At 45.0% G+C, this 26,351-nt stretch overlaps 1 protein-coding gene across 2 annotated transcripts in view; it reads left to right on the forward strand.

The window, feature by feature from the left end:
- Positions 1–26,351, forward strand: part of TANGO2 (transport and golgi organization 2 homolog) — a 545,308-nt gene that overhangs the window by 254,739 nt on the left and 264,218 nt on the right. For both annotated transcript variants that reach the window (XM_085635540.1, XM_085635541.1), the window contains one exon: positions 25,818–25,906. In XM_085635540.1, the coding sequence (XP_085491666.1) occupies positions 25,818–25,906 (89 nt within the window). The remainder of the gene's footprint in view (positions 1–25,817; positions 25,907–26,351) is intronic.

A 26,351-nucleotide genomic window follows, 5' to 3' on the forward strand; every position in this document is an offset into this window, starting at 1 on the left:
GTCCTACAACTTTCTGACAAATCCACCTTTATGTGGGATTCTAACTACCAGGCCTAGACAGAAAAACAACTCCAACCCCTCACTCATTGACAGACTAACAGTAATAAAAATACTTCTTCCCTTTCTTAGTAAAATCATTGTGCTTTACTCTAGACTCCACCCTGTCACTATGCTCGCACATCAACCTAGTAACAAAAACTGTCAAGTATAATCTTCACTTACTAAGAAAAAAATCTGACATGCATGCTTTCCCTGCCTTAAAAGTGTAACACACCCCTTTGTCAGTTCTTGTCTTCTCTCTGGTAATACTTATTAGCAGGATACCGCAGTCCACTCAGGCACCTCTGAAAGCAAAAGTACTCTCCACGGCTAGACCAAATAAATGTAATGACATCTCACCAATTTTAAGAGACCGGCACTGGTTACTATTGGGAGCCAGAAATGAATAAAAGGTTTGGTGTCTTGGTTATAAGGCACTTTATCTGATGAATCTTCCCTATTTAACAGACCTGCTCACCATCTGAGGAGGTCTAAGCTGACTTTGAAGCAAGGACTTGTTTCACCTAGAAATCTAAACGTTCGTATCCAAATAATTCAAAGCACCGAATCGGGCTTTGTTGTGGGTGGCTACATGCTGAATTTCTCTGGCACCTCATTGAAACAAGCATTGGCATAGCCAATAGGTCTCCTCTTTGGGACCTTATAAGTATTTATTCATGCAGCACAATATACTTGGTGCAACATCAACTGTTGCATGGCTAAACACTTATAATGTCCCAAAGGCGAGACCTATTGGCTATGCCAGTGTTTGTTTTTGGAAAGGTGCCTCATAAACTGAGGCATGCCATCACAACTCTCTCCTCAAAGACACAGGCACTAACCCAGAGCACAGTTTGCATTATAGACCAATTAATCTTTGTATTTACTTACTCATGATTTATTTGGCACCATATCCTAGTTGCAGTCCACCTCAGAGTGCATCTGAGAGGAAAGGAGATGGTGCAAGATAAAGGGATAAAAGTAAAGACAGTCAGCAGAGATAAAGCAGGTAACATTGGAAGAACACAGGTATATTCATTAAATACATTCAAGTTCCTTTTATTTTGCCTCCGGTTTACCAGTTAAGGCACAAGGAGGTAATCCTCTCCAAGCAAGTGTCCTCACACCTTGAGCACAACAACTGTTGTTTATTGGAATAGTCATATTTGGCACACTTGTAGGAGTATGAGGGTTGGTAGTTGTGTTGATGCCGTCGTTGGTAGTGCTGGTAGGCACAATAGGTGGTGCAAGCTGCTGTGTCTTCCTGACGGGAACCTTGGCACTTATTTTTCACAAATAAAGCACTGGCTCCAGCCACTTTCAGGATGTTTTTGGTGGCCTGAAGTGCCAGTCCAAGAATGATTGTGGATAGGTTGAAATCCTAACTGACTTTGTTCTGAATAGTGCTGGACTTAATTAATCTTCCCAGAGAAGGCTTGGAAAACTGGGTTATGTAGGCGTGGGTGAAGAGGAGATGGGATGCATGGTAATGGTGTTGTAGCAGGGGTCCCTACTTCCAGAATGCATAGGAACTATTAAGTGTACTCATCACTTCACAGAAGTAGAGTACAAAAGGAGTAAACAGGGATATTCGGCAGAGCAAGTTTGCAGTCCTATTGAAGAAAGATTAAATAATGTGATGTGAGAATGGGAAGTACGGATTTCGAGGTTATTAGATTCAATGTGGCATTGTTGTGTCTTCATATTTTGATGTTTTCAGTTTCGACCTTATGACCTAGCAATCGAAGATCTAAAACCGAGCTGCAGCATCAGTTGTACGTTATATTTTCTCAGTGATAAATATTGTGCATCCGAAGTAGGGTCCTCGACTGGATCCGCTCTTTCCTCTCCGCCAGAACGCAACGGGTCAGACTCCCTCCTTTCCTCTCAGAACCCACACCAACCACCTGCCGAGTCCCCCAAGGTTGCTCCATCAGCCTGACCCTGTGTAGCATCTACCTGGCCCGCTCGCATCCATCGTCAAATCACACAAACTCAACATCGTATCGTATGCCGACGACACACCAGTCATCCTCTCCCTGTCCAACGAACCCAACCTCTCCAAACATAACTTTCAAGACGGATTGGAAGCAGTCGCCAGGTGGATGAGGAACAGCTGCCTATAACTCAACACAGACGAAATGGAGGTGCTCATCATAGGCCCACACCCCGACGCCTGGAACGACTCCTGGTGGCCCCCTACCCTCGCAAACCCTCCCCCCCTCCCCCCATGGACCACGCACTCAACCTCGGGATCATCCTGGACTCTGAACTCAAAATGGACCGCCAGATCAACGCCGCCACCTCTTCCTGCTACCACACCCTCTGCCTACTCCGAAAAACCTTCAACTGGATTCCCCTCAAACACAGGAGTACAGTCACCCACGCCCTCATCAGCAGCGGACTAAACTACGGCAACGCACTCTACGCTGGTATTTACAAGAACCTCACCCACAAACTCCAGAACGTCCAAAACGCTGCCGCCAGACTAGTCGTCAACCTACCACGCCACTGCCACATCAGCCAACACCTACGGACACTACACTGGCTCCCCGTTGAGAAGAGAATCACCTTCAAGCTTCTCACCCCCGCCCACAAAGCCCTCCACAACACCAGACCCGCCTACATGAACCACCACTTCACATTCCACGCACCCCAAAGATCCCTCCGCTAGCCCCAGCTCTCCCTTGCGACTTTACCACTCATCAATAAGACCAGATATCAGGAGGAAGCTCCTTCTCACACCCTCCTTCTCCACCTCGACCTCCGATGGACACCATCACTCCCCACCTCCAGACCTGGCTCTTTGACGGAGCTCTCTGATCTTCCAGGAGCTGCGGGCTCCCATTCCCCCCTCAGGGCTTTGAGACCCCTTGGGGGGAGTAGCTGCGCTTTATAAACCCTGATTGATGTTTTTTTTTATTTTTTTACAGTTATATAGCCTTTCACAATCCAATCATTTAAAGAAGCAGGTACTGGCATCAAAGAGGTAATCCACAGCTGCGGCTGGCACCAACTTCGAATACCACCCACATCTACCTCAGGCCGAAACCAGTCTCTGAGGGGGCATCCACACCCATCACAAGCCGACATCTGCCTTTATGGGTGCATTATGGGTGCTCCCGTACCAGGGGGCGGCACCAGCTTCTAATAGCCACCCATACCCACCACAAGCCGACATCCGCCTCGAAGGTGGCTTCCATACCAGGATCTGGCACCAGCTTCTAAGGGGCCACTCAAGCTCACCACAGAGTGATACAAGGGTCTTGGGGGACATCTACACACACCACAGGCTGGCACCAACCTCAGAGGTGATTCACATCCACCACTAGTCTCCAAAGGCCATCCACACCCACCACAGGATGGTATCATCCTCAAAGGGGTCATTCACACCTACCACAGGCTAACCCCAACCTAACGGGGTGTTCACATCCAACATAAGGTACTACCTGCCTCTAAAGGCCATCCATACCCACCACATGGTAGCCCCAACCTCACAGGGGTGATTTACATTCACCATAGACCTGCATCAGCCTCCCAGCAGTTCCCAAATCAATGTAAAGCCTGCTTTAGCTTGTCGGGACCTATACAATCCCAAGGTCACCCCAGCTCTTTGGGAGAGTGTCTGAGTTTGAGCCATTAGAATATGCAGGAATTCTTGTAAGATGTCCTTTCGGTGGAAGGTGTGTCCAGAAGCCCAGTGAATTGCAAATTCGAGGCCATTGATGGTGGAAGGGATCTTACACCCACAAAATGCATGTAGCCAATGTCGCCTTTGTCATTTGATTTTCCAGTGAGATTTGCTAGCTGTGCAGTGCTATTTCTGTAATTCCTCTGCCTTTCTGTGTTTCACAGCCAGCTCCTGCTTGTTCCAATTGTATTTCCTGGAGGGAGCCCTTGTTCTGTTTTAATTAAATCTATTAACTTCCATATGCTCGAATGACTTCCTCTGATTGAATTATTAAGTACTTGTGTCTTACTCCTGGGCAGATCTGCTTTCTGGCAAGTTCAGAAGAGTTGAGTCAAAGTTGTTTGAGAGTAGATCTGTGAAGGTTGAATTTTGTTTAAAGATTTATTAGAATACACTTAAAGTCATCCCGATAAGTTCTTGTTTGCAGTCAGAGTGGAAAAAACATTGTGGAATACATTAACCACGTGTTATATAATTTTTGTTTCTATGAAAAGAAAAACAGATGGAGAAGAAATGTTCAGTGCAGATTCTGCATGGTTCTGAAAAGTATCCAGTCGCCGTATGTGTTCCTTAAATTGTCACCAGAGACATCGAACATTCTGTTAATGTCACTTGAGAGTTATGTTGATTATTCGTGTAATGTCTTATGCCCCCCAGCACTAATTTCTGAGTGCTGAGAGGGAGGCAAGAGAAGCACGGCTTCTGTGAGATTTTCAGAGCCTTGAGCATTGTTGTATGATGAGACCTTCTCCACGCTTATGCTATGTCATGTTCTAAGCCGGAGACTGTCAGGCTCCTGACATCCCTTGACTCGCCCTTTATTGTCAGCTGCATACAGGAGAGGTTTACAGAAACAAGAAATCTGAACCCCAATATCGGTGGCCTTATCATATGAATTTGCCTAAGATTTGTGTTAAGGATGGCATATATCTAGGCTGTGGCTTCAGGGCACTTTTGCTCCAGGTGTAGTGGTACAATCCAACATTAAGAGGTGTCTGGTTCTTGCCTGTTGTTCTACGTCGTGATTTGGTTGTCTGAGTGGTCTTGAAGGTTTGTCCTTTGTTATTAGATCACAGTGCAGATTTGCAGTAATTAACCTTGTTTTATACGTTCCACCTGAATAGAAGGATGAATTTGTATCCAAAGCTGATCTCTCATCCCTGTTGGCTCCTCAGTAGAACCAGTCCCGGGTTCTTCCATGTCCGAAGGCGCGCCAAAGGCAAGCTCATCTGCGCCCGTCCGCGCCGGGACGCTGCCAATGCCAGGACCATCTTTGCCTTTGGATTGTACATCTATGTTACATATTGGTGAGTGACTCAGTATGGCTAGACTATCCTATTCCAGTAAAGAGCTTAAAAACCTAAATAAATCCTATTTTAAACTACCAGTTGACCTAACGGAAACAGCTAATACCTGTACGAACAAAAACCACTGTTTAAAAGATCGAACACCACTGGACATACCTGAACCAAAATATAATCTAGCCAAAACCATAATCCCCAACCCGCTAAAGGCAAGTTATTTGAATGCCCGCTCAATCCCTAAACATGCGGTAGAGCTTTGGAACCTTCTGGACATGGAAGCGCCAGATATCTGTTTTATAACAGAGACCCGGTTAAACGACCATGCTTCCACAGATGTAGTTATGGCCTTTCCACCCAATTACAATATGAGTAGAGTGGATAGGAAGGGGGAGGACTACTCATAGCCACTACTATGGGCGTTGAAATAATTTCCCTGGAATCTATAGGTACAGACCAACTTGAACTTTGCATTTTTGGAATAAAGGGCATAGCTCAACAAGGCACTATGAGAGGAGCCTTAATATATAGACCTCCGGGTCCGAAAAACGATTTTGTCCATAAATTACCCAAGGCCATTGCCCCTCACGCTCTGGCTGCTGATGTTTTTCTTCTAATAGGCGATTTTAATTATCATGGTGAGATTCTTTCCCACCCAGATACAAATCAGTTGATCACCAATATGAGCACCTTGGGACTAACTCAAATGGTGATCGGCCCTACTCATGCTGCGGGCCATACGCTCGATCTATTATTCAGGAATGCCACTAACATCATAGTAGAACCTCCATTCCTGTTACTGTGGTCAGACCATGACCTATTGAAGTTCACAATTCCAATTCAGACCAGTGGAAATGAGACTAGGAGTGAGCCCATATGGAGACGATCATGGCGGAAAGTCGCCTCTACCTCCTTTTCAGCCCATTTCAACCTCCCTCCACTGCGTCAAGAGGAGAATATTGATCAGGCAGCTTCCCTCTTTGAGGGAGAGATAACCACATTAAATCTGATCGCTCCTCTTACCAAGATTAAAATAAAACCTAGAACTGTCCCTTGGTTGACAGAGCAATTAAAAACACTAAAGGCCTCCTGTAGACCGCAGAACGTAAATGGAGGAAAAGCAAAGGCCAAATCGACCGTGAGAACTACAAAAATGTCCATCGTAGTTATATGGATAATATCAGGCAAAGCAAAAAAGAATTCCTTCTAAACCGTATCGAAAAAGCGGCAAACTCCAACAAAGAACTTTATAACATCTTAAGGGAATTTACGATGCCCTATGGTCAGGCAGATATCCCTGTCTTACAGGATTGGGCGGACTCGCTTTCCGAATTTTTCGAAGAAAAAATTCACCATTCACAGTTCCTTTCCTTTGCAAGAATATTTAAATACTCGAGGAAAAATACCATACCTCCCCCGCTGACCCCCTCCCCCTCTTAGAGGAATTCTTCAAATATAACTCTGAGGAAGTGGCCAAGGCCATGGAAAAAAATAACTCAGGCTCACTAATTGATCCTGTGTCACCTCGTTTCCTGTCTAGAATTCTTCCGGTGCTTCTGGACAATATCACAACTCTATTCAATTGGTCACTATCAACATCAGTGGTCCCAAAGATCTGGAAAGCAGCCAGAGTCAGACCAATTCTAAAAAAAACAACTTCAGACCCGAAACTCTTAACCAACTATCGCCCAATCTCGCTGCTCCCATACTTCGGGAAGGTACGTAGACCATCTTGAGAATCATGGCTTACTCGATCTTTCACAGTCCGGTTTCAGGGCCGCACATATCACTGAAACAGCGCTGGTAGAAGTCAACAACAGCATCCGACTTGCATTGGATAGAGGGCAGTCATCCATTCTCATCCTGCTGGACCTATCAGCAGCTTTTGACACCATATCCCATAGCATTCTGGAATAACGGCTCTGGGATATTGGTGTTAGGGGAAAGGCCCTAAAGTGGCTAAAAAGTTATCTAAGTGATAGAGTCACAGCAGTACAGATTGGCGATTTAGTTTCTTGTAGTAGGCCTGTTAAGATGGGAGTGCCACAGGGCTCAATTTTGAGCCCTACGCTATTTGATCTTTATATGACCCCTCTAGGCAAGGTGATCAGATCATACGACTTTGACGTAGTGTCATATACCGTTGACACTCAGATTCTGATCACCCTTGGTCCTGACCCTATAGAGACAAAATCTCGTTTTAGGAACTGTATGTCTCACATAAATAAATGGATGAACATCAACCACCTACAATTAAACAGAAGCAAGACCGAGATTGTACTTTTTGGTAAAGCTCATGAGCATTGGTCAGATGACTGGTGGCCCCCAAATCCTGGGTCCTTGCCCACCCCCAAAGCAGACCGTTAGGAATTTAGAAATTCAAATTGATATTCGGTTATCAATAAAAAAACAGGTCAACCATATAATTTGGTTCCTGTTTTGGCATTTTGCGCAACTGTGCAAAGTGTTTAACCCCTTCGCCGCGGCGCAAATTCCGCCGCGGCGCTGGGGGGGTGCGGGGTGAGCGCGGCGCCGCCATGTTCGTGACGGAACCACGCCGTCATGAGTCACGGGCGAGCTGTGCTCATGACGGCGTGGTTCCGTCACGACTCCGCCCACTCTTTATTTCGCCCGCACAGGCAGGGAATCTGCGTCGCGTGGGCGGAGCGGCCGCAGCATGACGGAACCACTCCGTCATGAGCACACGCCGCCCGTGGCTCATGACGGCGTGGTTCCGTCATGCGCACGCAAGGGGTTAAGTGGATCCCGCTAGAAGCCAGGAAACTACTGGTACAGGGACTGATTGTCAGCTGCATGGACTACGGCAATGCTCTGCTGTCAGAAATAAATGTAGATCTCCTTTCTAGACTTCAGGTCCTGCAAAATACAGCAGCCAGGCTGGTTCTGAATCTTCCATCAGGAACCCCCTCAGCGACTAGCCTTAGACATCTCCACTGGTTACCTGTGAAGAAGAGAACATGTTTCAAGATCTTATGCCTAACACATAAAAACATGTATTGTAGGGGTCCAGGCTACTGGGAAAAAAAAACATAGCTGGTACCAGCCAAGCCAGTCCTTAAGATCCGGTAACAAATCACTCCTCACTCCACTCAGAGTACGTGCTGTCAGAAACGATGGTCGGGCTTTTTCTTTTCTTGCCCCCACTCTGTGGAACAAACTGCCTTTACATCTACTTATCATCTCTGACCATAATCATTTCCGCCAGAATCTAAAAACATGCTTGTTTGACCATTAGCTCTGTCTCTCGTATGCTGACAACCTAAGAGCCGTCCGCCAGTGCCATGAGACCTTCGGGTGATGTGTGCGCTAAATAAATGTTCCTTGATTTGATTTGATAATGACTGGTGTTGGTGAGCACTCACTGGAAACTCACCAGCGACTCCTCCAAGGCCAGGGAGGAGCTCGGGCCTCCTGTAACCTCTTGCTGCTCTTGTCCTCTGGTAGGAGTGAGACAAGAATTGGGCATAAACCTGCAGGAGCTAAAGAGCATGTTCCTGATGCTGCAGTCCTCCTTTCCAATCCTTCAAGGAAGGTGGCTCCAGTACATAACACAACCATCCCCACTGACTCCAAGTGCTGCTGTCTGGTGTAGCTGGGTAGAAATGATGAATGAGCGTTCCTATAATTTCTTGAGGAATGATACCTGTAGTAAGCATTGAGGATGGTGTAGAGATTAGAGTGCCAAAGACAGAAGTTGTTGATAAAATCCCACTTACTAGTAAAGTAATGTTTCCTTGCTATGCCCCGCAAGATTCCCTCTTTGTGAATTAGCTGTCTCACTGACAGCAATTTTTTTGTCAGAAATAGTTAATTGGCCAGTCGCAAAAAGTGAGAGCTCCGATGCATGGAATTTGGTGACCTAACTAGGTCCCATTCCAATTGTGAAATTTTGTTTTTTCAGTCCTTCAGCACGTTGGTCTGTGTTCTTCATGTTGATGATCGACGAGCAGCTCAGTGTAGTAGATTATAGTTATTATAGACGAGTCCACATTCATATACGATGACGTGCTGGTTTCTGCTGCAGTATGTTTTGAGATTATGTAGGTAACAGAGACTGAATACTGTACAATTAATCTTGAGATTTGCTGTCATGGATTCTTGAAGGTATCACAGCTAGTTACATTCTGGGTACGGTGGTTGCAATCTTTAGCTAAGAATGGATCCAACCAACTTTATTTAACAAGAATCAAAAACTTTACCAGTCATAGGGCCAAAAGGGATGGAAGGAAGCAAACAAGAGATCTAAAAATTGGCAGAAAATAGTTCACAGCGACTAAAGTAAGTTGCGTCCCAAGCCGAAAGAGTCGACGAAACGGAGTGTGGTTTACTAATGACACAAAATAGAGGCTGTTCCTGAAATGGAGTCACAGTATAATACTACCAAAACAATTTAAGTGCATTTGTGAGTAGTGGTCCACTCTGTCAGCACTTGAGTTTCCAATCTTTGCATTGAGAAGCCTTTCCCAAATCATATCAAACAATCCTGATTGTAGTGCTCTTTAAAAAACAGGGGCTTCTCTCAGACCTAAAATACTGCATTCCCTTGTTTCCAATCAACATTGCTGCAAGGTACTTTTTAAAATCTTTAAAAGATAGATTAAGTATTGGGTAGATGAATACTGTAGTCTTCGCCTGTTACAGGGTAACTTCAGTAGAGTGTCCTCAACATGGGCTCAAGTTTTCAACTTGTGCCATAATATCCACAGATGCCCGCATAATAAACAGGCGTCTCCCTGTGTGACCGTTCTAGATTCCTACAGGATTTTCATCTAGAAGACCGATCACAACCACTGATCATGATGGACCAGGCCGATTGAACCAGTATTAGTGGTTATGGAATGGAGCATAAATCTCCAGGAGGAAAAAAAGTAATTCTGCACAGTAGCCTTTCATAGGGCTGTGGAGGAGCAGGTCAGCTTGACATGGAGTTTGTACTTGGAGTATGTACCATGACACATGTCCTAGGGGGGCTTACAACCAGACATCGCTTGCATTATCCTACTTTGGGGACAGCATACACTGCTGTGACTGCAGTCTTACCATTGATGGTGTCCCTGCCAACAATAACTTGTTTATATTTTCACCTTCATGAAGGTTTTTGCTCCAGCCTTTCTCACTTTATAACACTTTCTCCCTTCCTCCCTTCTTAAAAATGTATATCTTTTTTATGTGAATATTAAATAGTATTTATTTAATCTTTCAACTAGTGCCACATATCCTAATGCATGAAAATCAAATTTAAATTGAAAACCATGAACTTAGGCAGGGACAGTAATAAAGATGGTCATGTTCTGTAATGAGTCCTTGTCACTCAAGATGAATACTTCTCAGATGGATCGGAGTGTGGCTTGAAGACGAATGTGCCGCTTTCTTATGTAGGCCAATGACCGAGATTGTAATTCCGCAGGCGCTGAACGTATTACAGGTCAATTCTGCGCGATCAGTCATCCTTTGCAGAAAGCCCTTAAAGATGCTTTTTCTGCAAAGGTCAGCAATGGTTTCTGCCAGCCAATCAGCAAACCCTCCTGCAGTTTGTGTTAAAATACCACTGTGATATCAGTCTCTCGACCTGCTCCCTGGGAGGTGGATAAGATGCATTGATGTTTCACTTAAAAATCACCGGTGTCTGAAACCTTCCACTTCAGAAGGCTTCAGATCACCACAGGAACGGCGCTTTTTGTGATTCTGCTCATGTGCTCTCACTCCTCCATAAGAAGGTTCCCGGCTTCAACAGATAGTTGTCTTTTTTTTACATTAATAAGTGTTCTTTATCAATGTTTATTTGATTTCTTTCCAAGGGAGTGCAGTAAATGTTATACTGGTCTTTAGTCTGGCATATAACATGGTTGAACAACTTGACAGTGTTTGGGCTTTTCATCAAACTTAGTGCTCTCAAGAAGGTTGGACTTAGCCACTTGCTCCCACACACAGGTAACTGTGACTTCTGATGTCTATGCTTATTCATAATCCAGTGATACTTTGGTGACAGTGGGCTGCAAGGCTGTAAGTGCCCACTACCCGCTTTCAAAGCCCTGTCGGCTACAACAGACTTTTCCGAGCTAGACAATTATCAGTTCCATAGGGAAGATAAATCATCTTGCCCAGTGTGTTTTCAATGGATGTGGATTATGGGCTCCCTAAGGCCTCGTATGTAGGGCCAAGAAGCCAACCACATCCAAGCTTTCAAATAGATATCACTTCGCTGCAGATTCAAACTTAGCCGCGATTGGCCAGAATTGCCGGCTGGAGTGACAGGTTCAGTGTTGGACCTGTCTTTCCAGAGTCAACAAATCACTATTGTTGTAGGTGAATCCTGCTGGAAGACTGTCACACATAGGTACTTCAGCGGTCCTTGTTGTCACCACTCCTTCCCACACATATTGAAACAGTGAACCCCCTGAACCTCCCCACCCTGCTACCCTGCTTTGTGGGCTTCGAACTGTCCACATCCCCAAATTACAGAGTGCCTGTCGCCCCAAACAGAATATCTAGTAATTGGGGTAGGTTGCAGCCGCCCAGGTAATGGCATTCCGGATACCTTTTACGGCCATAACTGAAACATCCCCTGCACACATTGTATTAAATGCGTACGCCACGGCTCAGAGTGAATTCGACATGTGTACGGGTCAGGAGCATATGGCTTCCACAGGGATGAATGAGAGAATCTTCCAAGTGCAACACAATTTGATCTGGTGAGTTAGAACAAATGGGCTAACTATTGTGGACGAAATTTAACTGGACATGTATGACTTTAACAAAACGAGAAGGCAGCTAACTATTCTCATCAAGATGAAAAGGAGAAGCTTTTTATTTTGATTTGTCATCATATTCTTTCATCTTGATCATAGAATTGCATACAATTTATGAAACAAGTTTCATATGCTTCTGTAATTAATTCAAATAATAATTAGTAGGGGTGGGCAGAATTTGCGTAGTTGCGCTACGCAAAGCTCCGCGAAATGGTAAAAAATCTCTGTGAGCACGCAGAGTTCCGCGAACACGCGGAATTGCTTGTTCCGCCCGTTCGCGATGCTTTTTTACTGTTCGCGTGCTTGGGGGGAAATATCTCGCGAACACGCATTTTGAAAGCGCGAACAAGCAAAAAATTCCACGAAGCTGCGGATCGCGGAATTTTTGGCAATTCCACATTCTGCGCTTAACGCGAAATTACCCAAATTCTGCAAATTTCGTGTGTAGAACGGAATTTACCGCCCAGGCCTAACAATTAGCTGCTGGAGCCTAGGGATCAATAGGAGAAGGAAAAAATATTGGATGAATTCCTTGCATAGCAAAAAAGAATGAAACCCAAATGGCATGATGAGTTGCATTATTATAAAATAAAATCAACAATTGGTTCCTAGGCCACCAGACTCTTTTGAGTTGCATCACATTAGCAAAGAGATATTGCTCCAACCTTTGATTAGATCCCTGTGCCTTACACAGAGCTCTCTCAAAACGTGAGTGATATTGAGAACCTCTACAAGAAATGACAGCGGGGTAGGCAATCCACGAAGATGAAAAGTACCAGAACACATTGGGCCACTGTAATCATTTTCTCAGGATATCCTTTGAGAGCGAATGATCCATTATGTAACCTGTAGAAATCATACGCCAAGGGTCATGAGTCACTAGTACCTGCTAAAAATATCCCAAAGTCAATCAATGTAGTGATTTATGGTGGGGTAAAAATAAGTGGCAAGAACCTATTCATGATCAGCATTAAGGTCTTCCTTTCCGTGGGACAATGGGATCAATTGAATGCTGCTCATGGGTCTTTATTGTAGTGCTTTGAGTGCAAATGTTAATGAATTAAATATATTGGATTTCAAGATTGTGTGCTTTGCCTATCCTTTCCATGTTACTCTGCAAAGACATGCACCCATAGCGGGTCCTGATGATTGTTTTCAACTAGGCTTTCTCCATTGTCTCCACACTTATTTTTCCTCCCATTGTTTTTTCTTCCTACTATGAACTCTGTACCTTCCTATTCTCCTGTTAAAATTCTGGAATTACTATGTACTTGCGCTGTGGTATCTTCTCACTGGTATCTCTATTGTTCACAAAGTATTCTCTTCAGTGGTACTGTAGTATTATGGGATCATTAGGACTTAGACTAGTCTTAACGATGAGACTTCCAGAACGATATACAGGAGGGTCATCTTGGACCTCTTGTGCTTACACTCTGTTGAGTTATGAGATACCTATGTGATAATGAAAATTGGAGTTGTTACCAATTATAATCTCAGAACCTTGTAACTCTTGTGCTTACTTCTTCTTGAAAACTTAAAAAAAGATATAATAAATTAAGAGTTGGCCACCAAAAAGATTGCAAAACTAAATTAAACATAGTCTTGGCTCCTTCATGAACAGAAATGGCCGTCACAACTCATTCTTATTTCAGCCAACTGTATGTTTTTTAATTGGCACAAAGATGAGTTGTTTGCTGAACTGCAATTTATTTCATTGGCCTAAAAGACCGTTTGGAGGAAGATCCTCTAATTCCTTTGTATCCATTTGTTCTTCAGACATCCTAATGACGTCTAAAATATAAAAGAAAACAATTCAAACCATGCATTGCTGTGAAATTACAGGCTGGACATAAGCGGTGACTCTAGATAACCTCGAGAAATACCATCCACTGAATCATTTTTGTATCCAGAAATATAAGTAATGGTGAAATCATACCGTGAAAAAAGAAAAATGGGCATCTAGTTCTTTTTAGCCATTGTATTACCTCCACGTGTACTTGCACTTACATTTCACACAAAATTTAGCTCCATACTAACACTGATCATTTTCCGAAGTGATAGTTGACTTGTATGGTGTGGACAGGAGGGATTCAGTTAATTCACTGTAGCATAGAAGAGAATATGAAAGGAACAAATCACCAACAATCTTGTCATGAACCACCTTTCCAGGGTGAGCAGGAGTTTCATTACAACTTTTACGAGAGCGTCCAGATTAGCCTTCTAATCTATTCACTAGATGCTGCAAAGAATTGCTATTTTCAGCACATTGCTATCCCCCTGCCCCTCATCCAGAAGCATTAAATCTTGTGTCGCCCCTATCTCCTCTTCTGGGCCTGTCCCAGACAAAGTCTCTGTAGCAATTTCTCTCATGTGTTTCCCTCTGCTCCCGCCCCTCCTGTCCCGACCCCTTCAGAATCACACATGATGCCCCCATCCTGTGTACCAAACCATCCCTTTCATGTCCGTATCCCAGCTGGAATGCTCACATGCCTCGTGAAGGGGGATGAAGTTCTCATTGGCTGTCCGGAGGCGGGGGGGGGGGGGGTAATCCTCCTCTCCCCAGAGCCCCTAGATCGATCTCTCCTCTTTTCTCCATTGGCTCCTTTTCCGGCCACCCTCCTGCCAGTCCCATGCTTCTTCCGGGGTGGAAGAGTGCCATGTTTTTCTGTCTGTGATTACTTTCAGTTTGGAGGGGAAGAACATCATATATTTCAACTCCTTGGCCACTAGTGCTCTTTTAACTAAAGCAAAGCTTTTTCATTGGCGCTGGACCTGGAAGGTAAAGTCCGTAGAAAAGCGGATCACCACATTGTCGTGGTGTAGATCTCCCTGCATCTGTGCCGCTTGTAATATGGCATCACGATCTCTGTAATTTAGTATGCAGGCTATTATTGTTCGCGGCACCGCCCCCGGCCGTGGAGGTGGGCCCAATGAGCTCTCTCCACAGAGAAAAAGCTCGAGAGGCGTTTTGGTTTCAGCTTATTAAGGATAAGGTCCTCTAGGAATAGATCAACACTGGGACCCTCAGAATCTTCGGGATCACTAACCACTCTTATGTTGTTCCTTCTTGCCCTCCCTTCCTGATCCTTTAGTCTGGCGGCCATAGCTGCACTCTCTTTTGTTAAGATCTTTACTTGTTCCTCCAGGCGTTTTGTTGGGGAAAGCAGCCATTTATGTGCGTTTCTGCCACTGCCACTTTTTCTGAAATGTTGTGGAAGTTGGACCAGCGTAGATTGACAGGTGCGATGGAGCCCCGCAGCTCCTATATGGCTGCCATAACTGTGCGCAGGGAGGGTTCCCCTTCCTGTTGCGATTCCCCTCCCGGAGCCACACTCTCTGCTCCCTGGGTCAGAGCCCCCGCTGCCTGACATACTCCCCACGTATTTATCCAGGTTATTCTACTGCAGGGGTTTTTGTAGGTGGCACTTCACCATTTCAGGGGCCCCTTCCCTACCAGCTCATCTTGCAGATGAACTCGACCCTCGTGGACCCGGGTTGGTCAGACTTCCTCCAACACCCTCCTGCCCTGTTAATCCTCTCATTACCCAGTGTGGTACTGACTTCAGTCTTTGCAGTGAGTGCAGGAGCCAGTCCACACAGTTCACCTCTCTGGGGTTTCTAGACCTACCCGGGTCCAGGAGCGTCTTCAATCACTCCACCTCAGCTAATTTCAAATTGATGCCTCCAATTGGGATCACTTCTGACCTTTCTGCTTACAGGATTATTCCACTCCAGTCTCCTGGGCTAGTGAGCTTCCAGGCAGCTGGCTGGATTCACTGTACTTTCTAATCTGGGGCCCCGCAGGCATCTCACAGGCCACTAGGTCTGGCCCGTGTGGACACCCGGGCCCATCCGTCCATCTCCATGCCACCTTAAGAAGGGGGAGGGGAGACCCCGTTTTGCCGCTCTATTACCTCGGGCCGACTCCTCCGCTCTCTCCTTCAGCCACTTGGCCCTATCCTGCAGAGCCCACCTCCCGGGCTGCTCCTGGTTCCTGTCTGTGTGGGCCGTGTAGGCCGCAGTCTCGGGACCGCCGTCCTCAGGCCCCTCAGTCGACCGTGTCTGGCTCAAAAGCTGCCAGGCTGCCCGCAAATGTCTCTAAGTCCCTGCCTCATCAGCAGGCAAGCGCAAGGTCTGCCGCGGCTCCCTCAGCTCCAGACACCTCCCCTGCCTCTTTCAACGCCTTCAGGCCCCACCCGGGTCCCTCGCTTCACTTCCATCTCTCCGGTGGGGGGCAGGCCTCCTCCAGTTGCATTGTCCTGGGTCTGCCTCTCCAACAGGTTTGTGTCCCGCGCTGCCATCTACTTACATCTGCCACGAGCTCAGTTGATATAACGTTTGTGGTCCCAGGGGCGAGTCACAAAGCGCTTCGTCCAAAGGTGTCCCGGCTGCCATTTTCCTGGGATCCTTCAGCCAGCTATGAAGAGATTTCGTGCCCCAGCAACCCCACTCAGCCGTTCCGTTGTTCTGCGGTTCGACAGCCGAGGGTCTCTTCATCACCATTCCCTCCGAACTGGGCCAGACACTGTAGGATTAATGAGCGGATGTCAGGGTATTAGTCCCAGGTGACACTGAGCCCTTCTAGCAAGCAGCCATCTTCCTCGGCTGCCAGCTACACCCCACTGATTTCCACTCTCATCAGATAGATAACGTTATTCAGTGTGCACTGTACAAAATACCACCTAAAATATGATCCACACACAGTGCCTAAATGTGCCAATCAATGTAAGACTAAAAGAACAGAACCTAGAGGAAACCCTCAAAATGCTGGTTGTGTGCCATTAGAAGTAATGGAGTCTACCTTAAGATTCTAATCAGACAGCCTCGACTTCAAAGACCCGAACACCGTTACCTCTTAATGGTGCTTAGTGGCATCACTGCACCCCCAGGACCCATCCAGGTGGTCTTGGAAGCCAGACTTCAGGAGGGAATGGAATTCCAATTCAAGGGTCCCCACATCCTTGACAACTTCAATAATATGTAGGAATAGGCTCTGCTTTGGCTCATCACTGCCTGAACGAGGCAGTCTCCCCTTCTTTGTCCCGGAGACTGGACCGCAGCAGAGAATGAAATTTCATTCTAAGAGACTCCAGATCGTTGACAATTTAAATAAGTTGTAGACTTTGGCTCTACCCACTCTCTGGACCACTGAACTGATTTTCTCTGGGGCCAGATGAACCATCATTAACTTCTCAGCGCACTCCTTAATGATCACTAGAACCGAGAACCATCTGAAGGGTCTCACTTCACTCAACTCAGTGCTTTGAAGAGGATTGTGGTGTCAGGTACAGCACTATGCAAAAGTCTAAAAATAATGTGTTTTTTGCTCACCTGGTAACTGTGAGATGGCCAGTGAGATCTCACAGCACATCCTTGTTAGTTCGTTTGGGTTTCATACAAATCTTTACCACAATAACCATTATTTGAATCCTTTATTTTCCTTGTCAGCAGCTGGTGGGAAGAAGGAGTGGTGTCTATACTTAAATGAATTCTCGTAGACCCATCCACCGTCTCTAACTTCCCACTACCAGGCAGTTGCGGGGCTCTCTTATTATGTATAATGATTTGCATGATTTCAGTTGACTAGAAATGTCTGCTCCTTGTTCCTATCAAGAGCCTAAATCCACACTATGACCCAGAGATCATTAGCTTAGCATGAGTCTCATTGTGAAGATGACCGTGCACAAGAAGGCCTCTGCCTATCATGTACAGCATTATAGAGATGTTCAGGAAGAGGAGTAGTCCAATATCTAACATGATGCAGAATTTAGCACAGAGCCTCCATTACAGCTCAGACAACTCAGTGATCTTCTATTATGGGGAAAAGTGACCCTGGAGGTGGGAATGTTTTAGAACGGTACTGCTAGCTTGTTTTTTTTGTTGTATATATTCTGCAGCCATGTCATATATAGGAAAGGCAGCACTGAGAAATCGGTTATACTCTGTGGCCTGTTCTACTTCGTCCAGACTGAGCCAGCAATATGCAGTAATACAGCCACATGGGAGTAGTAGGACTCAGACTGGCATGCTCCGATGACAACCGCCTGGAGTAGGGAGGAATGTCTAGGTGAAAGGGAAAGGGGTGGTGAAACACTGACACAACATGGCGGTTCCTGGTTCATCCTTGAGCAGCACAGAGTGACATAGCTCCTGCAGAGGTCTGAAGCAGAGAGATGCCATTTCCAATCAAAGACGCAGTCAAAGACGCAACCACAACAGTTTCCCTGCCGGGCAATACACAACTGAAGGAAAGCAGGCAGCTGGTATCTGTATGCAGCCATGGCAGTGCTGCCCTGGGATTCTTCTATCATGTTAATGAAGAAGTGTGCAGCACTCCCAACGCAGACTATTGTCCTTGATATCATGATATAGAGAGAGCAGTACTCTGTTTTCTCATTTGATGAAAGTGTGTTCAGGGGCATCACATTTTAGGAAAAACAGTACTCAGCTTCATGGCTGCTTCAGACTACTAAATAGAACTGGTCATCGCAAAAGTTGCATGTGGATCATAGCCCCAGTCAACCTTCAGTCAGTATGATATTGCCTGAACTAGTGGAGTTCAGTAGTTTCAGAGGACATTGGTCTTTGTGGATAGCCCACAAGGCAGAGGTCTCCAGAAGAGGGGCAGCTTTCAGGGTCTGCCTGAATTTGTTGCAGAGAGGCTGAGATCTCAGTGTGGGTTCGGTATGTTCTAGAATTGGACTCCAGTGATCTTGATCTGCTACTTCCCGTCTTGTCTGTGATAGCCAATTTAGCATGGCTTGTCTTAATCTCTGGTTGCTTATGGGATAAAGTAGGTGGCTAGATTGTTGAGGCATCAAGGTCTTTGTTCCCGAGAGCATTGTGAGTGAAACATAGGACTTGAAGTAAATATGTTGTTGACCAGGGCCAATAGAGGAACTTACGGCTGGAGAAATATATTGATATTTCTTTGGGGTTAGGCACATATGGCAGGCTGGTTCTGGATCCACAAAATTAGAGTTTTCTCACTGATAGACCTAGTTAAACCCTATTATGATAGTGAGGTGCGTTCGGAATTAGAATAGGGTTAGTGACACCTGAAGATGTTGCCAAAGCAGCTTGTGGAACTTCTTCTCCTTGGAAATGTGCTATTTTGTCCATGAAACACTTTATTAACTTTGGTTAAAAAAGGACGGCTGTAAAACAAAGCGCCCAGATGTTTTAAATTGTGCATTGACTTTGGCTTTTGGCCACATTAGTGTGAGGGCGGCATGGGCTCCTTTTCACTTAAGGATAACCTGTGTTTTTGTTGCATTGACACACTGGATGATATCCTTGTACCAGAGACAGCTGGCATTGTTGCTTCTTATCTCAGGTCCATCGTCCAGCCGGATGTAGATCTACAAATCACCAACTAATATTAGTGGATATCCATAGTAAGAGGCAGTGGAGCATGTACCCCTTGAATAGAAGTGAGGATTGGACCCAAATGTGATGGGCCTGTTGTCGTTGGACTTTGCCTACGCATATTTGTTGGCTTCCACTTGTAAGTGGATGAGCTGTGCTGGTTGTTTGTGAAGCAGATCTTTGAGGCACTCCAGCCCAGTTGCTGGACGTGGGAAATCAAAAGGCTTCCAATCTAGTCTGAATCTGCTTTGTCACTTCTTTTCTAATGATCTAGCTTGAGAAAGACAGATGAGAGATTGGTCAATAGTTTGGGAGGTCATTGGGATCAGTTGAAGTTTGTTTCCAGAGAGAGGTGATCATGTTCTAAAGTGAAAGGTAGCAGGTTTTCAGCATCTGTTGTTTTGGTTTTTGCCCTCTTGCACAGGCGTGTCAGTGAGTAGAAAATGCTACAAAAGAAGTGGTGCACTTACAGAGTACGTGCACACATTCCTGACCTTTGTCCCACTCCCTCCTTTGGAGTACTCAGAGTCTTTCCTCAACAGCATTGAGGCAAAAGCAGAAGGTATGCCTATACACATTTCAGTGAAAAACGCCCACTTGTGATCACAGCATTTAGTAAATACCGAAAATCAGCATGCAGACTACTAAATCAAGGGAGGACGGAGTAATGCATACAAGAGTCTTCACATGCTTTCGGAAGTGAGAAGGCTAGTGATCTTCAACCCCGCACCCCAAATCTGGAACAGAATATTCTATCAGGGACAACCCAAGAGCTGGGTGAGCTGGACTAAGGAGCCTGAGGAAGACCCAATGTGGAATGGGCAGAGCTGGCTGACAAGAGGCTGCATTTACAGGGCACGTGATCTCCCAACAGACGCTAGCACCAGCTGACAAGGAAAATGAATAACCGGGCAGTGGCAACGAGTCAGCCACTGGGGCAAGGGCAGTGATGGTGGGAAATGTAAATGTGAAGGTTAAAGGGGTCCAACACTTTAGCAAAAGGCTCAGGGGACAGAACTCAGTCCATTTATTGCCACTGGTATGTGAGCAAGCTTTGTGCTCTTGTTTAGAGCCAAGACTAATCCAGAAAAGATGTGCCAAAGTCAGAGGCCTCATGCGGGCAATGGGCATGTCACGTGGGCAATGGGCATGTCTGAAAAAAAATCATTGATCGAGCCCACAGCAAATGGGGCCAGAACTATGGAGGCGATACTAGGGAGCAAAAGCTAATTCGACACTCATTTCATACCAAAGTAGGAGTCTGCTGTTGCAATGTTACTCTTGAGTGTTTTTCACCCATCTCGTGAAAATCAAATTTGGAAGTAGTGAATTTAACCTAATGTCCTTCCTAAATAGTCCATTTGTCACTAACAGACCATGAAGTCAAATGTTCTCCATTCAGGAAAAGTACATGAAAATGTTTTCTTTCTTATTGTTGCTTCGCTTCAGTTTTGTGGCTTGTTTTTTCACGAAAAACATCCAGACCTGCCTCCATATTTTTAAATAAAAACATTTATAGGAGTGTAATTGGGGTTCTGGTTACATTGCTCCTTATTTGCAATAAAGGGTGAGATTATACCTCCGCTGTTCCTTGTACATTTGAAGACTGCCATATTGTGGGCGGGATCAAACTGTGCCAAACCACACCCAGCAGGGCTAGAAAGCAGTGTACATTCCTGGTGTGCACCCATTGTCACACACGCCTGGAACCCCTCGTTAGCCCAGCCTACAAGTAAATTTTTAGTTAACCCATATAGAGTGGAATTGTTATACTTGCCCTTTTGGTGTCTGTGGTTGAAGCCACTTTATTGTTGTTTTTTTGTCTTCTTTTGTGTGTTGTTGCGGACTGTTGATGTAGGGACAAACACCTGTGGGCATCAGATACTATTGTATTACACAAGCCCTGCACAGACTTTCCCTGTCAATTACAATACTGTGCATCCACTTTGTTTATTTTCTGGTAGACAGACCCTTTAGATCTCAGGCCAGTGTATAAGGAAGATCTTTACAAGAGCATTCTCTTGGAATCGGTTTATGTATCATCACAGCAGTAAAATGTTGCCCTTCCGTGGTCCACATGGCCACCAGGATTTCAAAGATGTATGTCGATTCAGTTTTGTCAGTTCTTATTGGTGTTGAGCAGGGCTTCCATTCACTATGTTTGGACAAACAGATGTCATTGTGAAGGTCTTCACTTCCCAGGAGGGGCAACTGTGCCGCTCCTCCCAAGCATGCGTTGAAACACATAGCAGTTACTACGGCCTGTCCGGCTCATATATTAACCTTAAGTAGCTTTCATGAGGTACCAAGAGAGGCGAGCGCCTTTTAGACTGGCACTCAGCAATATCATCTTAAGGAGAAGTACACAAAGGTTTTGTCTCAGAATCTGGAAGAGCAGGTCTTTGAGGCTTTTGTCTTATGAGAGCAACAATAGTCTTTAGTTGTCTCCTGTATGTAGATCCAACCCCTTTAAAGGACTGTAGCTCAGACACTTCATGGACCAGCCTAGCTTTGATTCTTCCAGGGCGTCGCTCTCTTCCCTTGGCAAGAGAATATCCTCTGGTCCTGCCTAAACTTCCTGCTGGTGTCCAGTTTGGAATCAAGTTTCAGAATAATCTTATTGAGGCAGGACCTCCAGTCACCTACATTACTCTGTACAGTGGCTCACAAGCAGCCCTTGAAATTATTTGGAAGTAATTTCCATAGCCGAGGCATCACGTTACTCCACTCCACCCGCCCCCCCCCCCTTTACTTCAATCGGGGCACTTATCATGATACACTCTGAGATTCCTTGCCCATCTCAGGAAACGCATAACTATTTTTTTTAATGTATACTCTCAGTTGCTCTGCGGCCGAGAGAGATCCTTCTCTCGAGTCTCCTAAAGTGCATTTTTACATGCATGTGCCTGTCCAAGATAGGGTGGGCATGAGTGTGCCATCTTCTTACTGCCCTTGTCACCAGAAGAAAAGAGTGAGAGGCCATACTGTCTCCCTTCTCTGCCTCTTTTTATAACTCCTTGATTTTTCTCTATTGCCCTCAGACCAGTGTGTTGGACATTCAAAACACACCCTCTCCCCCTAATCTATGCGTTAAGGACCATGTTAAGACGATTGAAATTATATTTCTAAGAAACAAGAAAAAAAGGCAAATTAAAAATGAAATCTTCATATTCTTCCCAAAAGCCTTCAGATTGCCAATGTTCATACGTTCTCTGGTAGACTGTTGAATGTTCTGGTTCCGGCATCCACTTAGTGTTAGCTGCTTCATCTTGGGTATACTTGAGTTCTGAACACGAATGAAGAATGAAGAAGTCTTGCTGATTGGTGAAGACAGAAGATGCGTTGCGGCATACTATCCTATGACTCGGAGTTACATTTTACAGGAGGAATAGAAACATTTCCAACCTGGCATCATAGGCAGTGGTAACCATGTGCCCTCCTGGCGCTTTAAGTACTGACCCAACCTAAGAAATAAAGGACCGTAGTCCATGTTTGACATATGCCACTTTGGCCAGATGTGCTAGAAAAGCCTCATTTGGTGAGATGGTTCACTTAATACCTGTATTTATCTGTGTCTTTTGAGAGTGAGAAGATCTGGTACACACAGTGTACCTGAGATGGAGAGCTGCTCCAGTCCTTCAATTATGAGTGAAGGATTGAGCTGTTTAATGAAAGGGAAGAACTTTTTTTCTTTTAATCTCCCTGGTCCTCTTCCTTATCCATGTGAACTATTTTTTGTTTTTTATACATCTAGCACTTTCAGCCTCAGTTTCTGTACTCTTGGATGGTTTCTGAAATGTGTTTTGCTGGTTTCCTGCTACTCTATTTTCCTTGGGCTATACAAGAAAGTTAGAATATTTGATTTTATGAACGCTTTTGTGTGTGTGTCGTTTTTTTTTAATCTTTCTGCATTTGTATGTCAACATTCTCAGTGTCTTTCAAATTAAAGCACCCCACGAGTTAAAATATTGGGTTTCATTTTATTATAATTTACAGGTGCGAAATGAGACTGATCCACCTCTGAAACCTATAGAAATAATAACCTAGAATACATAGGACAGCAGACTTAATCGGCAGAATGGTCAAGCTAGTCTTTAGCGGCCAATAGAGGCAATGCTGTGTATATTAAAAATATGAGCTTCTCATTGTAGCATTCCTGCCCTTCTTGATTCCCCACTTGTTTTTTTTAAAGGCTTTACTTACGTTGACTCATTCTCAGAACTATGAGTTGGCAATGTATTACAGCTGTTAATGTTGAAATCCAATATGTTTCTGACATAGGGTCGAGGGAGCATGATGTGGTTATAGTGTGTGGGATGTATGACTAAGCTACCTTCAGAGAGCAGGGATGGGCCGGAGGAAGCGGTGAAGATGCTGCATTGACACCTATTGGTCAGGATGGCAGGATCTGATAGAGAGCCGCTGCAGTCTCACCCTTTTCCGCAGGAGCTTCCTATGCAACACCCAAAGAAAACAGGATTACCTGACAAAGTCAAAGCAAACAAGATGTTGGGCATTAGTACTGCAGAAACAAAGTCCATGTGTTATTCCATTCTAACATGGTGGGGGATGTATATTCAACATGAGGATGGTCTGTGGGCAATGGGTCCACTTATTAGAGAGAGGATGTGGTGTAATGGCCTGAGCTACCGACTTTGGAGCTGGTGGGAACCAGGTTTGAGTCTCGGCATCAACATCTTGCGATTCTGGGCAAATCACTTCATCTCCCCGTGTCTACAATTCAGTGCCTTGAAGGTGATTTGCCGCACTTTGTAAATCCAGTATCTATTTATTTATTTATTAGTTTTACTTATGTGGAAGATAAGTGTAACTTCCACCAAGGAGGTGATGCGACCCTCTAATCTGCAAGAAGCAGTAATCAGTGCAATCTCCTAAAATGACCGGTTTCCGGAGTGAGGCACCTCCTAGAGGCCTATCTCTATCATTAATAAAGAGGACCACGAATGTGAAAAGCCATTGGTGAATCAGTAGTTGGGGCCGATTGGATTGCAGGTGCACTCAGATGAAAGTAGGTTAAAGCTGAGCCGGTACAATATGCCTTCAACAAGTTAGAGTGGGAGTTTCATTTTGGGGTATCACAAAAACGAACATCAGCCTAACATTTTTTCAAATATGAGAGACTCTTGTAGGAGCAGCCAACAGAATCTGAGACTTTAAGGTCTTATCCAGACTATTCTCCATTCGAAGCGGGCCCTGCTAATGTTGACTCTTAATACCATCGTTATACGCGCTTTCAGTGGAGCAGCTTACCCATTGGATATGAATTGATGCACTGATGTAAAGCTCTTGGGGTGGAGGATCATGTCACGCTATACACAGACTACTTGCTTTAATTCTTGAGCTACCCTTCTCAAGGGGCTCCCCGCCTGTGAGCTATTCAGATCCTAAACTTTGAGGAATATTTAGGGCTTGGAGTCTTTTTGCATAAATCTTATTCGAAGATGACGAGAGGAGTGTGTGGGCTTTACTTGTGTGTGTACGTAGTCTAGAAGTAAAACGTGGCCCAAGTTTTCCATGCCCTTAAATGTTTCTTGAATCGGTGAAGAGCTCTTCCTCTATCCATTATGGGTCAGGTGGACCTGCTCAGTATGTTGTCCCTCCTTCCCCAACCTACGATATTCATTGCAGCTTTACCCTGGGTATGTTTTTTCAGAAATCATCATCACCCCTTTTCCTTTACGTGGGCAGGTGGGGTACTTGGGGTGTTGATGGATGAGTGCTGCAAGGGAACGTATGGGGATTTGTTGACCCAGGCAAGTTGATGTGCTATTGGACATTGTACCTAGGCTGTTCAGCCACTGTGCTGGTCTTACTGGCTCTGGCCAACACACATCCCCTACATGCCAGGTTCCAGACAGTCATTGGCGTTAGTAGACAGGGTCGCAAGGGAAATTGCCGTCTCTGCCCGATGTCCTCTGATATAATTCGGATACTTGCATGACCTCCATGTCATGAAAAAAATGCGTCACCTGTTGGATTACACTGTGGAACTGAGTGCATCAATTTCCCGCATACAATTTGATGGTGTGCAGTGATCGATACTTTCTGCACTGGGATAGATTTTGTCCTCTCCAAGACTGTAGGGTAGTAGCTTCCCTTCCCTCCCAAACTAGCCTTTTTAGGTCTCTTGGAAGACTTGGAGGGCGATACATTAACAGAAACAGAAAAAAAGTTATGAAATTAGGCCCGACTGTTACCAAGCAGAATCATGCACAGATATGAAGTGGTTTGGTGAAGCAGCTGAGGTCAGCGAATTGATTAGAGGTATGGACAAGTGTCTGACCATCGAGAAGCACTAAGACGCACAGCAAAATCTGAGTCTCCTCGGTGTTTGACCTCAATATCATTATGTCAGGCTGGGTTACTGAATGGGTTTCCTTCTATTGCATTACCTGCATATAAAATGTGAAATACAAATAAGTTTGCTTCTTCATTCCACAGCTTTACAGAGTTGATAACGTGCCATTCCTTGATTTGCTCGTAATTGTTTTATTCAAAATGTCAATATAATAGTTTATTTATAAAATGAGGATTATCTGAAAGTAACAAAATAACTCAAAGATGGATTGTGTGAGAGCAGTGTATCCACGGTCTAAAGTTGTTGTGCTATCACTTCCTGTTTTACAGGCTCATTCTGGCAGCCAATAGGGACGAGACCTACCTCAGACCCTCCAGACCAGCAGATTTCTGGGGGAACAACAACGACATTCTCAGTGGTGAGTGCAAAAAGACAAACCAGTGATGTGATAGGCTCACACTCTGATTGAGGGTGCTAAAATGAATTTCAGTGGCCAGAAAGCCTCCATGCACTTGTGGTCTTAATTCACTGAGCTTTGCTTTAATTTTGAGCTATGCGTTGCCTGCTTCCAAGAGATGGAAACTATATGCACTCGCAGAAAGGCTGAAGATTCTTAATTAGGGCTCAAACAACCTGATGCTTACCTCTGTGCACAGACGAAAGCAGAGGTGAGGTTGAATTACCCACAGTGCACTTTGAGGGTCGGTCTTTGCATCTGTTGCGAAGTATCGACTTCTGGTTTAAAATACAGTGGTCTGCTGAAAGGGTTTCATTACATCATATACATCTTTACATATACATCTCATCACCTCTGTGGTGTATGATCCTGTTGAGCACCTTTTAGAGCTGGCGTCTACGCAAGG

This window comes from Triturus cristatus, chromosome 11 (assembly GCF_964204655.1).
Source record: "Triturus cristatus chromosome 11, aTriCri1.1, whole genome shotgun sequence".
NCBI lineage: Eukaryota > Metazoa > Chordata > Amphibia > Caudata > Salamandridae > Triturus > Triturus cristatus.